Raw genomic sequence first — 15,289 nt, 5'->3', positions numbered from 1 at the left:
CCCTGTCTGTATCGTCGTTCAATATTAAACCATTTAGAGGTCTAAAAATTTACAATTACAGTGCATTTCAATATTCATATTAAAAGTTTCAACCCACTGATATATTACTGTTACCAAACCCATACACTTTCAAAACATTAATTTAAAAAAATGCCCAATCTAAAGAATCAAAAGCCTTTTCATAGTCAGTACAAAGTTACAGAACTGGTCGATTTTTCAAATTTGAATAATTTATCAAATGATATATCAATCTTATATTATTTCCCATACATTTATTTTCCTTAACGGCTGTGAAGGCGGAAGAGGATGACCAAAGGGCAGGGGGAGCTCTTATCCTTGGCTGGAAGTCCTCCTAGGAGACGGAACTCGAAGAAAAAACCTGCACCTGCCGAGGCCGTTCTACGCGTAGCAGTATCTGCACCTGTGGGACTCTGAGCGTCGGTGGGCGAGAGAGTGGGGAACGGACTGCACAACTCCTCTTCACTAATAAAGTCACCTGTGCTGGTCAGGCAACGAGGCTAATGTCGCAACGACGAGCTAGCCCTTCAACACCCAGCTTTCCCAAGCCCTGCGGCGATGGAGAAGTGGTAACGGGGACAGGCAGAGGATGCTGCTGGCAGTTCCTAGTCACGACTCTGCACGCAGGCGGCTGTGGGGTGATGGTCGTCCGCCGTAGACTGGGGAACATGCGGTGCCCGTATCCTCGCACAGCGTCAGAGCAGCCCTTTTCTGGGACAGAACTGCTGTCCCCACGTGGGGAAGGGGAGATAAAAGGATCCCTTAACAAAGCCTGCCTCACCTAGTACCTAGTAGGAAACCGCACCTACATGGACATCCAACACTAGCGGTCGAAAACAACAGAAGAAAAAAACCAGGAGTCATGCCCTGACTCTGGGTGCCTGGAATGTTCGCACCCTTTTGGACAGAGACGACAGACCAGAAAGGCGCACAGCGCTCATTGCTAGAATGCTTGATCGCTACCAGGTGGACATAGCAGCCCTGAGCGAAACCAGGTTTGTCGGTGAAACCCAGTTGGAGGAAGTTGGAGGGGGCTACACCTTCTAATGCACTGGGAAGCCAGATGGCATCCCAAGAACCTCAGGCGTGCTTTGCCATACAAACCAAACTTGCACGACAGCTTGACAGCCTTCCAAGTGGGATAAACGAGAGGCTGATGACCCTGCGTCTGAAGCTGTCCGAGGACCGCTTCGCCACAGTTATCAGCTGCTATGCCCCGACAATGACCAACCATGATGACATCAAAGAAGCTTTCTACGAGGAGCTCAGCCACACCATTTCAGCAGTAGACAGAAAGGACAGGCTAATCATCCTTGGGGATTTCAATGCCCGCGTCGGCGTGGACTTCTCCTGGTGGCCAAAAGTCCTAGGACAGCACGGCACTGGCAAGTGCAACTCCAACGGACTGCTTTTGCTCTCGCTCTGCACGCAGCATGGACTGACCATCACCAACACCCTCTTCCAACAAGCGGACAAGTATAAGAACACATGGATGCACCCCCACTCCAAGCAGTGGCACATGCTGGACTATGCGATTGTCCGGCAGAGGGACAGAGGTGATGTTTCCATTACACACTGCATGAGAGGAGCAGTCTGTTGGTCGGACCATGGCCTGGTACGCAGCAAGATGAACATCAGACTTGCACGCAAGCTCCAACCAGCCAGGCAGAAACCCCCTAGGAAACTGAACATCCACCGCCTCCCTATCACCAAAGACGTGCTGCAGCAGCAAATCCAAGCAGCTCTCCAAGGAATTCCTGCATCGACTGATGTAGAAGAGGTTTGGAGCACTTTAGAGATGCTGTGTACACAGCAGCAGCTGACACACTCGGCTTTGTACAGAGGAGCCACAAAGACTGGTTTGACGAGAACGACTCAGGAATCTCCAAGCTCCTGAACACACTGCATATACGGCATCAGGATCACATTTCCGATAAAGACTGCCCGAGGAAAAAGAACGAGTATTTGCAAACCAAGCAACTCGTACAGAAGAGGCTGCGTGAGGAGGGAGAGAAAGTCCGAAGAGCTTCAGTCCGCTGTTGATGCTCACGACACGAAGACCTTCCATGATTGTCTCCGAGCTGTGTATGGGCTGAGAGTCACAGGATCGACCCCTGTCCGAGCCTTGGACCAGACCACCCTCCTGACAGACAACAAAGACATCTTTGCCCGCTGGGCAGAGCACTTCAACACCCTCCTCAACAGGGACTCGTCCGCATCTGACGAGGTAATTGCAGCCCTCCCACAGCTACCAGTCAATGACTGGCTAGTCGCCCCTCCCACCAAGGCAAGCTGACCGCCCTGTTCCAGTCTATCTGGGAGAGAGTGGAGGTCCCCCAGGATTTCAAGGATGCTTCAATTGTCCACATTTACAAACGGAAGGGAGACAAAACATCCTGCGATAACCACCGTGGAATTTCTCTGCTCTGCATCGCCAGCAAGATCTTCGCCCGCATCATACTGAACAGACTGGTTGACCATGTCTCCAACACAGTCATCCCTGAAGCACAGTGCGGCTTCCGCTCAGGCAGGGGAACATGTGACATGGTGTATGCCGTACGCCAGATGCAAGAGAAGTGCCGTGAGCAGAACAAGGAGCCCCAGATGGTCTTTGTAGACCTGACTAAGGCCTTCGACACGGTGAACCGCCGTGTTCTGTGGAAGATCCTCCTAAGTCTGGCTTCCCAAAGAGCATAATCCAGCTGATTGCGTCATTACACGATGGCATGCAGGCAAGAGTACAGGAAAATACTGACATGTCGGATCCGTTCCCTGTGGTAAATGGAGTGAAGCAAGGCTGCGTCCTGGCACCCACACTGTTCTCCATTCTCTTCTCTGCCATGCTGATTGACGCCTTCCAAGACTGTGACCTGGGCATCTACATTCAGTTTCGCACGATGGCAAACTTTTCAACTTACAGTGACTCCACGCTAGGTCCAGGGTGTTTGAGGCACTGTTGAGAGAGTTCCTCTTCGCTGATGACTGCGTGCTTGCTGCACACACCCATGAGGACATTATGGACAGGTTCTCAGCCTCCTGCAGGCGCTTTAGACTCACCATCAGCCACAGCAAGACTGAGTCCATGTACCAACCAGCTAGCTCACAGAACACCAGTGCCTCCCCCCCCCCCACCCCACCCCCCCCCAACCTGCAATCAAGATCGATGACACAGAGATTAAGTCAGTCGACAAATTTTGCTACCTGGGCAGCACCCTATGTAGCAACGGAGCCCTTGATGCAGAAGTGACGCTGCGCATCGACAAGGCCAGCTCCACCTTTGGCAGACTCAACAACAGGCTGTGGAACAACAAAGGCATCAGGCTCAGCATCAAAATTAAAACCTACAGAGCTGTTGTGCTGACCACCTTGTACTGCTGTGAAACATGGACGACGTATCGCCGTCACATTCAACAACTTTAGCAGTTTCACCAGAGATGCTCGGCATAAAATGCCAAGACAGGGTCTCCAACCTCCAGGTCCTAGAGAGGAGCCGCCTGCCCAGCATCGAAAGCCTGCTGATCCAGTGCCAGCTACGCTCGACAGGACACGTTGTCCGCGTGACAAACAGCAGGATCCCGAAGATGCTTTTGTATGGCCAGCTGAAGGAAGGCCACCGCGAAATTGGAAGACCCTGCAAGCGCTTCAAGGACACCTTGAAGACAAACCTCAGAGCCTGTGACATAGACATCGCCTCCTGGGAAACTGATGCCCTTGACCGTTCTCACTGGAAGATGCTGTGCTCTAGTGGCATAAAGACGTTTGAAAACAAGAGAACGCTGGCCATTAAGAAGCGGGAGCGAAGGAAGCAGGACTCGACTTCTGTAGACGTTTTCCCTTGCAACACCTGTGGGAAGTGCTGCGCATCTAGAATCGGCCTCTTCTCACATATGAGGACACACACCGACAGATAAGCCTGCCTGTCTACTCGTCCGTCGGTCCGACGGGAGACTCCATCAATTTTCCACGAAACCTGCCCCTAACAATCAATGCCAGGGGATTTCCCGGTTTTTTTCTTCTTTTTTGTTCTTTTTTTATATATATATAGTTTTTTATGCCTGGCTCACCCCATCTAAAGTCATTTCTCCTTCTAATGATTACTGCTTAGCTTTTGTTAATTTAGGTAGTGTATTTGAATTTAAGAATATCTTCTGTCACACAATTCATTTTCTCTTTTGCAGATTTTTGTTAAAAAGTTACGTCTTCTTTTATTTCTTTATGGTTTTCTATTACCTTCCTTGTTTATTAATCTTAACGTTTTGTTTACTTATAAAGTTTTTGAGATTTTCCTCCTGTGCAATCCATCTAGGTCCAAGCAAATTTTGTTGATCCCGAGACTAAACGGCATAAAGTAGAGACTATCAGTAAAACGTTCACGATCAGGACATATGGTTTTAATCCGGAAAACTTACAACCTATAATTAGTTCGAGTGGAAATGATTTTTCACTTCATCTTTAAACCTGATTTGGTATTGACAAAGTTTTTCTAGAGAAAATGATTTTATTAAAGTTTACCAAGGACACACACAGTTTCAGTTTCAGTAGCTCAAGGAGGCGTCACTGCGTTCGGACAGATCCATATACGCTACACCACATCTGCCAAGCAGATGCGTGACAAGCAGCGTAACCCAACGCGCTTAGTCAGGCCTTGAGAAAAAAAGAAAAGAAAAGATAAATACATAAAAAAAGAACTACTAATAATAATAATAACATGTATAAGGCGCAAAAACCTGATGAAGTCAACTATAAGTCACACATACACACACATATGCATAACAGATATGCACCAAACATGCAGTTTCCCAGATATGAAAGCACATTCAAATACACATAAACATACATGAGCCCCAACACACACACACACACACACACACATAACCCTGCACCCCATCTACCCCCCTCCTCCACACACTCATTTCTAGGCTACGTGTCGCAGCTTCCACGGCACACACACACACACACACACACACACACACAGAGGCACACTTACTTGTACAAGCACACACACATACGCCCATATCCCCCACCCCCACACACATATATACAAAGATATATATATGCACACCCGCACGTTCCAATATTCCGTTGCTCCCACAGTGTAGGCATGCATACACACACATACCTCATTCTCTAACTCCCCCCCCCCCCCCCCCCACACACACACACGCACGTGCACAGAACTCTCCTGACACTTGTGTACACTTACACCCTCGCACATGCACAAACGCGCACAAACATACGGACCCACAAATACACACAAACACACACGCACAGAGGCTGCCACTGATTGGCCGCAAGAGGGATGGGAGAAGAACACACACAGACAACCGAATCAGTGTTATTACATAGACTCACTTACATAGAGCCAATAACCGTCTTTCTTTTTTTTTTCAATTTTTGTCTAAAACTGTCATAAAACATTTTTGTTCGCAACTAACTGCGATTCACAGACACTACACAACCATCAACCAAAATGCTTGTGCTATATTTAGCCATGGTGAATTAATGTGTCATGCTCATGTATTACATAAAAAAATATATACATTTCACTGGAATATATTGCTCATGTGTATTATACACTGTCCGTCCAGAAATCTCATTTCTTATCTAACCGGTTCTAATATTGTTTCTTTGTGAGTCACACAGACACAGGCATGTCAAACATCTTCTGTCTACAATTCTATTCCTCTGGATCTCCATCTCATACCAACGCACATTTGAAAACACATGCTTTTAGGTTTGATGAAGCAAAGCTGTTTGTCTCTAGTCTTCCTCCACTGAAATCATCATGTAGTGTGTGTGCCTGTGGGTGGGTGTTTATTGTGTGTGTTCGCGAGCATGTGTGTGCGCGCTCTGTGCGTGCATGAGTGTGCGTGTGTAGGGCATATTTTGTATCGTGTGTATGTGTGTGATTGTTCATATATATATATATATGCAATGTGTAGTACTGTCTTGGTGTATATAGATTAAAAAAAAGTGTGCTATTTTTTGATGTGCACAGGTATGTTGTCATGCACTATTGAATATGTACTGTTTCATGTGAGGCGCTTAGAGCCCATTATATGGGGAGTTTTTGCCATTTAAGTACAATCTATTATTAGTATCATTATCATTATTGGTGTTGTCATCAATATCATATCACAGTCAACGGTCAGAGACTCAGTGTGGTGGAGCGGTTCACATACCTTGGCAGCACACTGTCACGAAATGCGACCATCAACGATGAAGTGAACGTCAGGATTGCAAGAGCAAGCGCAACTTTTGGTAGACTCTATGCAAATGTCTGGAACAGAAGAGGCATTGGTCTTGAGACCAAGCTAAAGGTCTACAGAGCAGTAGTTCTCCCCACACTACTGTACGCCTGCGAAACTTGGACAGTGTACCAACGACATGCCAAGAAGCTGAACCACTTCCATACAACATGCCTAAGGAAGCTACTGAACATCAAGTGGCAAGACAGGACCCCAGACACGAAGGTGCTTGCAAAAGCCACCCTTCCCAGCATCTTCACCATCCTGATGCAGTCCCAGCTTCGCTGGGCTGGACACGTGGCGCGCATGCCAGACCATCGGCTGCCCAAAAGGCTCTTCTACGGCGAGCTGCAGCAAGGGAAGAGATCACACGGAGGTCAGAAGAAGCGCTTCAGAGATACTCTGAAAGTCTCTCTGAAAGCGTTTGATATCAACCCTGACTCCTGGGAGGAATCTGCAGCGGACCGTGACAAATGGCGCGCTGCTGTGCACAAAGGTGCCAAGTTGTGCGAGGCCAACAGGACTGCTGCAGCTGTTCAGAAGAGGCAGGCCAGAAAGTCACGGGCAAACAAGCTCCCTGACAATGATATGCCTGTCTTTGTCTGCCCCAAATGTAAGCGAACATTTCGTGCGCAGATTGGACTATTCAGCCATCTGCGCACTCACAGATAGATTCATGAGCATCCCCCCCCCCCACCACCACCACCCTCCCCCCATCCCCCAGCTGGATGACAACGATGGTCATCATCGATCTCGATGGACACACACCATTACTGCACACACACACACACACACACACACACACACACACACACACACAAAAGCTTAAAATTTTACACTCTTACTGCAGTCAATGGGGCTTACGTTTGAATAGAGAAAAGACAAAAGTAATCGTTTTTTCAAAAACTGTCCCTAAAATACCCCTACATTTTAAATGTGGAGAGGACATAATTGAAACAGCAGAAGAATATAAATATTTAGGGGTTATATTTCATAGAAATGGCAACTTAAGTCGAGCACAAGGTCATCTTAACAATCAAGCAAATAAGGCTCTACATGTGCTACTCAGAACATTTCGTAATACAAATATGAATATAGATATCATATGTCAGTTATATGATACTTTGATAACGCCTATTTCAAAATATGGAGCAGAAGTTTGGTTCCCATTTGATGTTACAGGAAATGTATCGTTTAACTTATTCGAATTATTCAGTAAATGTCTTTTCAACAAATTTCCACATGAAAGACTTCATGTCAAGTTTTGTAAGCAGTTACTTAGTGTACATAAAAGAGCAATGGTTCTCCCCGTTTTAGGAGAATTAGGAAGATTTACTATTAGCCTAAAAATAATATGTCAAGTTATTGGCTATTGGATACACATATTAGAGCTTCCTCAAAATTTACTTGTATACACAACATATAACTGCATGCATCGTCAAACAAATGAAAATGTTCAGTGGCTACTTTTCATAAGAAATGTATTAACTAGCACTGGATTAGATCATGTTTGGAAAAATCAGTTCACTTTTAGTGTTAAAAGGTTAAAGCCTGCTGTATCCAATAAGCTTGAAAATGAATATATAAAATTTTGGAAACAGAAACATGACAGTTCATCTAAATTATCATTTTACAAGAACGCTGTGACAAATTATAAAATTGAACCGTATTTAAAGAGTACAGCAAATACACAACACAGGAAAGCACTGACCATGTTACGAATCAGCGCCCATGACTTACAAATCGAACAGGGAAGATATAAAAATACACCGAAAGAACAAAGACTGCGTGATACTTGTAACAGTTTAGAAGATGAGATTCACCTTTTAGACAATTGTGTAAAGTACAATACTTACAGACACAGATTCCTAATCGATATATGTCGTCCAAATGCAAAGCCTAGTGAATTGATCCTTCTAACAGAAATACAGCCAAGGCTGGCGAAATTTGTTCATGAATGTTTCTCTTCTTAATATGCTCATGTTTATGTTTCATTGTGTCTTATAAACTTTAAGGTTTTATGACAATAAAAAGTATTCTATTCTATTCTATTCACACACACACACACACACACACACACATACACACACACAAACAAACACACACACAGACCTGCGATGGTTGGTTTGACCTCCTGAATGGCTGAGTGCGTGTCGAAGACATACACGTTGCCCTCGGCTGTGGCAGCAAACAGCCAGCCAGGGTCTATGGTCTTGGGGTGGTAGCGCATGGCCATCACTGCTAAGTCCCCGTGACGGTTAGGTTTCAGGTCTCGGATGAAAGCACCAGTCCTGGGATTATACAGCTGCAACAGATACTAGGCCATTATCATCATCAACAGTAGCAGGCAGAAAAACAAACAAAAAATGCCTGTGGATGTGTTTTTGTGCGCGTGCGATGTGTGCGTATTTATGTGTGTGTGTATGTGTGTGTGTGGTGCGTGCACGCGCGCAGGTGTAACGGTGTCCGTGTCCTTTTTTTCTGTGCGCGTGTTCGTGGGATGTATTCATGAGTGCGTTTGTGCGCTTATGTGTGTGCTAGTGTGTGTGTGTGTGTGTGTGTGTGTGTGTGTGTGGTGCATGCTTGCGTTTCCTCTCTCTGTGTCTCTCTCGCTCTGTGAGTGTGGGTTTGTGTATGTGTGTCCGTGTGTGTATTTATTTGTCCCGCGTGTGTGTTTGTATTGTGTGTGTGTGTGTGTGTGTGTGTGTGTGTGTGTGTGTGCATGCGAATATGTTTCTGTGAGCGAGAGGTGGAGGAAGAGGGGAGAGAAAGACAGACAGAGAAAAAGATATCGACTGACAACAATATCACTGACACATCACTGACGATAACTTGATGTTAGACTCTGGTGCATTATAAAGGGAAAAGAACAGCATCCAAAAAACAGTAACCATACATACAATCTAAACTTTGTTGCACACTATACAAACTTAATAGTATCAATTGAAACAAAAAATACGACCCCCTCTCATCAATTTTTCTGGATAGACCTACATTTATGCAGAAATGTTGCAATTTTCTCTGGAAGTATTCTGTCGACACCAACTTTGGTTTAAGATATTTCATTCCACACTTTCGAATTTCAATGACAATGCCGAGAAGGGCCCACATTTTCCAAAGGAAACCAAAATGTTTCCATAGTCAGCTTCTTATTCACAAAACTTAGCATTTTTATGTTTAAACTAAATTTGGTATTCCAGAGAAAATTAATTTGTTAAAGTTTACCACACACACACACATACATATATAACGGAATTAGTGTCATTACATATACTTACTTTGCTTTCACACGTGAGCCAAAAATGGAATAAACTGTAACTAAGATGCCTATTTACGATCTCAGTTGTTTTTGTCTTTATACCCCGTCAGCACTGTTAACATACTGGCCGCCGTGGCGAAGTGGTTAGCGTCGCGGACTTACACCCCTTCCCGTTCTCTCAGGTCTTCTGCTGAAAAGCTCCAAAGGTCACAAGGCCTTTCGGTAGCAAGCACCTTCAGACTGGACTTCTTCTGTTCCTCTGGATCTCCGTCTCATACCAACGTTGTCCTCTTTCAAAACAAACTTGAAAACCCACCCGTTCGAACAGGCCTTTTTGATGAGGCATACCGAATTGTCTGCATTCTTCTTCCTCCTACCCACACCACTTTACCCTCTTCTGAAATCATCATGTAGAGTGTGTTTATGTGTGTGTGTGTGTGTGTGTGAAGTCAAGTCAAAATGATCTTTATTGAGGGTAAAATAATAAGCTTATACAGCTTTTTTACATCCTGCCCTCAGAAAAAAGGGGAAGAAATGGGGGAAGTAGGGGTAGGGAAAGGATAATATAGAAATAAACAATTACAAGAAACACACAAAAATTCTATCGAAAACAACAACAACAGAAGTAATACGAGCGTAAATTGCAATAAATGTACATATGATACTGACACGATTACGACATGCAGTGCGACATTCTTACATCATTAACTTAATTCAGGAAGAAAAGAGTGAGAGAAAGAACGATTTTTATATATGTTGTAGTTGTTCGGGGTGGGTTCTATCTTCGATACAGCGTTTTCCTCAAGAGGGTAAGGAAGAACAAGAGGGGGAGGAAAATGGAATAAACACCTCACACAAGGTCGTTTTGCAAAGATTCTCTATTCTGATCTCGTAATTGCGTCAATGCGCGACAACGCGCGACAATGCGCGCGACAATGCGCGCGGCAATGCGCGAGCCTCTGCACAAAAAGTACATAAACTCCATTTAATAAAACATACAAAAAGTATTTATAAAACAATATAATAAATACTGTATAAACTATATTTGTAATGTACAGCATGAAAGTATTTTGACAACACAAATATAACACTATCATTTGGATGAATCGCTCCATAGAAATTACAAAGACAATTGAGTAGAAATGAACAATAACCAAACAATCCCAGAAACGGATCACCTTTCATTCGTTTACTAAAATAGTGAAATTAAGTAATCCAATTCATAACCAGAATAAATACAAAATGTTTTGACAAATAATGAAGAACCAAATACCTATAAATAATAATAAGAATAATAGGACCTAACGTTAATACCATAGATATCCTCACCTCATCAGTGTGACAACAGGCCAAACATTGAAACACTAGGACCGTCCGGTCCAGCCGATTCTCGCGCTCTGGCTTACAGTTGCTGTGACGGGATCAGCTAAGCTATCCAGAACTGTACTCACTGACACTGAGGAGCGATGATCACAATAAAATCATATTCATAAGAAACACGCAATTGCTTCCCCTAGCATCACAAGCACCAACACGCAATTGCTTCCCCTAGCATCACAAGCAACAACACGCACGCGCAATCTCAACCACACATTCAAAGTGCCACAAAAATAAATGCTATTACATACATATATATATATATATATATATATATATATATAGAGAGAGAGAGAGAGAGAGAGAGAGAGAGAGAGAAGAAGAAGAAGAAGAAGAAGAAGAGAGCTGGATAAAGGTAACAGTGGAGAGATGGAAAAGAGAGACAGAGAGTCAGAAGGACAGAGAGAGTTTAAGGTTAGAAAGACAGACAGACAGACATATAGACAGCAGATACAAGGATAGTCATATCAAAGCATGAAGGGATCATATTTTTTCCATCAAATATTTCTTAACCAGTAAGACGTCAGCTGACGTCCTACACAAAGTATTGCCATAGTGCCTATAAGACGTCCACTGATGTCCTGCATATGTTCCGATTTTTTCTTCATTGGAGTTTGGTTCAGTTCATATAAACAGACTCTGAACAGTTAGTTTGAGGTGTCTGGATTTAAAAAAAAAACTATTTAAATGAACATTCATCAGGTAGTAGACCCCTTTCCACTGGATAATAGTTTGCTAACTGACCACGTGATACGCGTGGAAAAGGGGGTTGCATCATGTGCCAAAAAAATGCGTTGAAAACTGTGTCCAGTAAAGCAAATAGTCACAGTCAGCAGATTTACGCAATTCTGAAAGCTCTACTCCTGGTTATGGACAGGTTTTGCGATGGAGAAGGATCTCTCTTGTCTGATTATTGGTTTGAAAACGAAAGTGACTGACAATGACAGTGACGAAACTGACAGCCCCTTTCGATGGAAATTCAGTCCATCTATCCAGTCAGACAGCTTTTTTGAACAAGTGGCTATGACTGACAGAATACATGCAGCGAGCGTTGGAAGAAGGGGGAGGAGAGGGAGAGGAGTAATGTAAGTGGATAGGTCGAATGTCAGCCATGAGTTCATGAAGGGGGCGTGGCTTTTAGGAATGAGTGTGCTCACATTTCAATGCAGACAATTGGATGACAACAGCCAATGCGCCACGATTTTCACTAAACGCAGGGTGGAACCTGCACTGGACGTGAAACACGTGCTTTTTGTTTTTCACGCTTTTTTTTCGCTGACTCAGCTGGTTGACTTGTTTTGAAGAGGTGACAAGCCCGAAGCACAGTAGACCTTCAATCGGCCCACGTCCTGTTTGAAAGGAGTGAATGTCATCAAAGAACTTCACCTTCTCACTCCTGAACGCACTTAGCTGTCAAAAAGCTTGCCAGCTCAGTTTCTGAGACCATGATTGACCTTTTGCGTTGACCTTTTTTTTTTTTTTTTTTTTTTTGCTGCTGCTGCCCCAGCATCTGCACCATTTCAGTGGAATTACTCCGACGCCGCTCATTTAGATTCCCCCATACACGGCCACACAGTTCCAGCGTCGGCAGTCTGCAGGGAACCATCGATGTTAGGTCGCCAGCTAGGCCACACACCAGAGGAGACCCTGCACTGCTGCTGAGTCACTTCGGTGGTGTTCAGTGCCTGTTCTGATTCAACGTACTTAGGACACCACCTACTAAGCCCCCTCCTCACTACAATAATGGCTTAGTCGCGGAGCCAGACTGAGTGAGCGTCCCTCCCAGTGTGGAGACTGCCACCACGTCCGACGGTCCCTCAAACAACAGACCCCATGAATCTGCCGACACTGACAGGACTTACCCCAAGCACAGAAGTGGAGGGGTATCGAAACTGAGGTCACCATGAGAGCAGGGCATGAAAGGCCACAGACTTTGAGACTGCAGTTTTGTTTATATTGATGATGATGAAGGAGGAATTTTATGTGGACTTTACCCACCTTTGTCATTGTTGGGACAGTGATTTACTTACATGTCTGCACGAGCTGTGATTTGTTTGTTGTTGTTGTTTTTTTTTTTAATAAACTTATAGCCTGTTTTAATTTCTTTTACAGATATAATCTGACAATAGGCATGCTATTTCTAACTGTATTTTGTTTCTTTTTCTTTGTGGATGTTATTATGTAGAGACTTTTTTGTTGCACAAAAATTATTATATTGACTTTACATGACTGAATAGTTACCTACAATGAACATAATTGGGTAAAAGAGTCCAGAAGCAGAATCTACACTCATTTTTCTTCACAAAAACGTTTACTTTCTTTCTGTATCACCCATAGCATTTGTGCTAGAAGTTTTTTGTGAGTTATTACCCCCGAATCCTCAAAATTCCCTGACAAGGCGACAGCACTTTATTTATTTATTTATTTTTTTAACAAAATTATTTGGCACTGTACTGGTTTCAAGTGCTTTTTGAATGGTTGCTTTAGACGACATGACTTTAAAGAGGGAGGTAAACCATTCCATATCTTTCCCCAAGAATATGTTAAACTATATTTATATAATTTGTTTCGGGGTCGTGGTTTTTTGTTTGTTTTGGTTTGGTTTTTTGTGGGGCCTCCATCCTCCTTTTTCCCCCCACTTTTTTGTTTCTTTTTCTTTCTTTCTTTTTATTTATTTATTTATCATTTTGTGGGGCCTCCATCCTCCTCTTTTTTCCCACATCTTTCTTTTTCTTCTTTCACAGACTCATATTTACCTTTCATGCACTACTTTCGCCTACACACCTTAACTAATCACTTTCATATTTTCCCCTATCGTCTGGCGCAGCAATTGCCCCAGTGTGTCTTGGGGCATGCATTTTAAGAATATTCGATGTCTGTGTACATTTGCCAGGATTTTTTCGATGTTCTAGTGTTCTGATGTATGCATTCTAAACATGATTACATCTGTCTGGGTTTATTGTTGCCCTAGTGTGAATTGTTTGTTAGATACTGAAGCTTTTCTGTCATCCATCCTCTATCTCTTCCTCCTCTATCTTAACCTAATATATATATTTTTTTAATTTTTAAAAATGATCTGTCATCTGTATCATAACAATAGACCGACCCTATCTTCCCTTTTAATGTTGACATTTGTTTACATGCCAGTGGTTTTGTTGACCTAGTGCATGTATGTAACAGTGTATGCGGAGTTAGAAGTGGTAGGGCCCATCCTTTCGATTGAACATCTCTCCCAGAAGGCGCCGTCCCTTGATCAGTCGAAAGCGAAAGCGAAAGCGAGCAAGGGATAGCAAGGAAGAGTGGTCATAGGAAAGGTTTAAAGTGGCAAGAAATTCACTCCCTTCCCAGCAAGGGAAGAAAAGCCAATACTTGCCAGGATATGCGTGTATGTGTGCGTGCATGTATATGCATATGCGTGTATGTTTTTGTGTGTTTGCGTGCATGCGCGCGTGCAAGCAATTTATATTATGAAACCTTACAAATCTTACGATAAAATTATCTAAGTTGATTTTCAAATATCATTAACAATGGTGATTTTGATTCAGTTTTCTAATATATGCTGATGCACATTTTGGCAATCAGAAGAATATGGTTCATTTGCATCAGTGTATGGTCCTGGGTCTTGTGTAGGACTGGTATCCCAAACAAAACATCAGCATCAGACAAAATTACTTTTACATTATATCCAGTTAATATGTATTGACTAATATATTCCCAAAATGCTTTGACAGGCGGACAATGAAAAACGAAATGCTCAATATAATCAGTTTCTTTTGGGCAGTAGGAACACCTTTGGTTGTCTTTCTTTCTCATTTTACACAACAGGATATTTTTAGGATAAATATTATGCAAGATTTTCCATTGCAATACTCTTAAACGTGTTTCTTTTGAACATAGACGGGGAATCTCCCATATTTTCTTATTCAGATCTACACCAAAACCTGATGGGACATGGTACTGAGTTGTTATTGCACAGTACTAAAGTCTTTGCAAGTGAGTGATTTCTTACCACAGAAAGGGGGAATATTTGATAGGTCGATGTCAGACGTCTCTTCTTCGTTGATTTCAGAGCTGAACTGTCGAACAGCAGCAACAACAACATTGTACTCTAATATTCTTGCTGGGGACTCTTCAATTTTCAAACATGTCATTACAGGTAAAAATGCCATGAGTATTATACATGTCTTTTACATGTATTATCCCACCCCTGACCCAATCAGGAAAGAAAAGAACGTTTCCCTCATACTTTAAGTGTCTGTTATTCCATGGGGGTTAGGGGGTGCACGGGAGGGGTAGTACCTCTAGAGGGGGGGCTTGTCACGCTCTTCCGGGAGTGGTTCGTCCTCTGTTGGTCCCCACCGGCACCCAGCTCTCACTTATGGGTCCT

The 15,289-nt window shown here is 43.5% G+C and overlaps 1 protein-coding gene across 1 annotated transcript in view; it reads right to left on the bottom strand.

Annotated features, from left to right (window-relative positions):
- LOC143292303 (uncharacterized) overlaps positions 1-12,909 on the bottom strand; it is a 78,900-nt gene extending 65,991 nt beyond the window's left edge. The window contains exons 1-2 of the mRNA XM_076602491.1: positions 12,901-12,909; positions 8,379-8,571 (exon numbers count right to left, since the gene is read on the bottom strand). Of these exons, the coding sequence (XP_076458606.1) occupies positions 8,379-8,571; positions 12,901-12,909 (202 nt within the window). The remainder of the gene's footprint in view (positions 1-8,378; positions 8,572-12,900) is intronic.
- Positions 12,910-15,289: the final 2,380 nt, after the last annotated feature.

Source organism: Babylonia areolata, chromosome 18 (assembly GCF_041734735.1).
Source record: "Babylonia areolata isolate BAREFJ2019XMU chromosome 18, ASM4173473v1, whole genome shotgun sequence".
NCBI lineage: Eukaryota > Metazoa > Mollusca > Gastropoda > Neogastropoda > Buccinidae > Babylonia > Babylonia areolata.
This window is presented reverse-complemented; position numbering and strand designations above follow the sequence as displayed.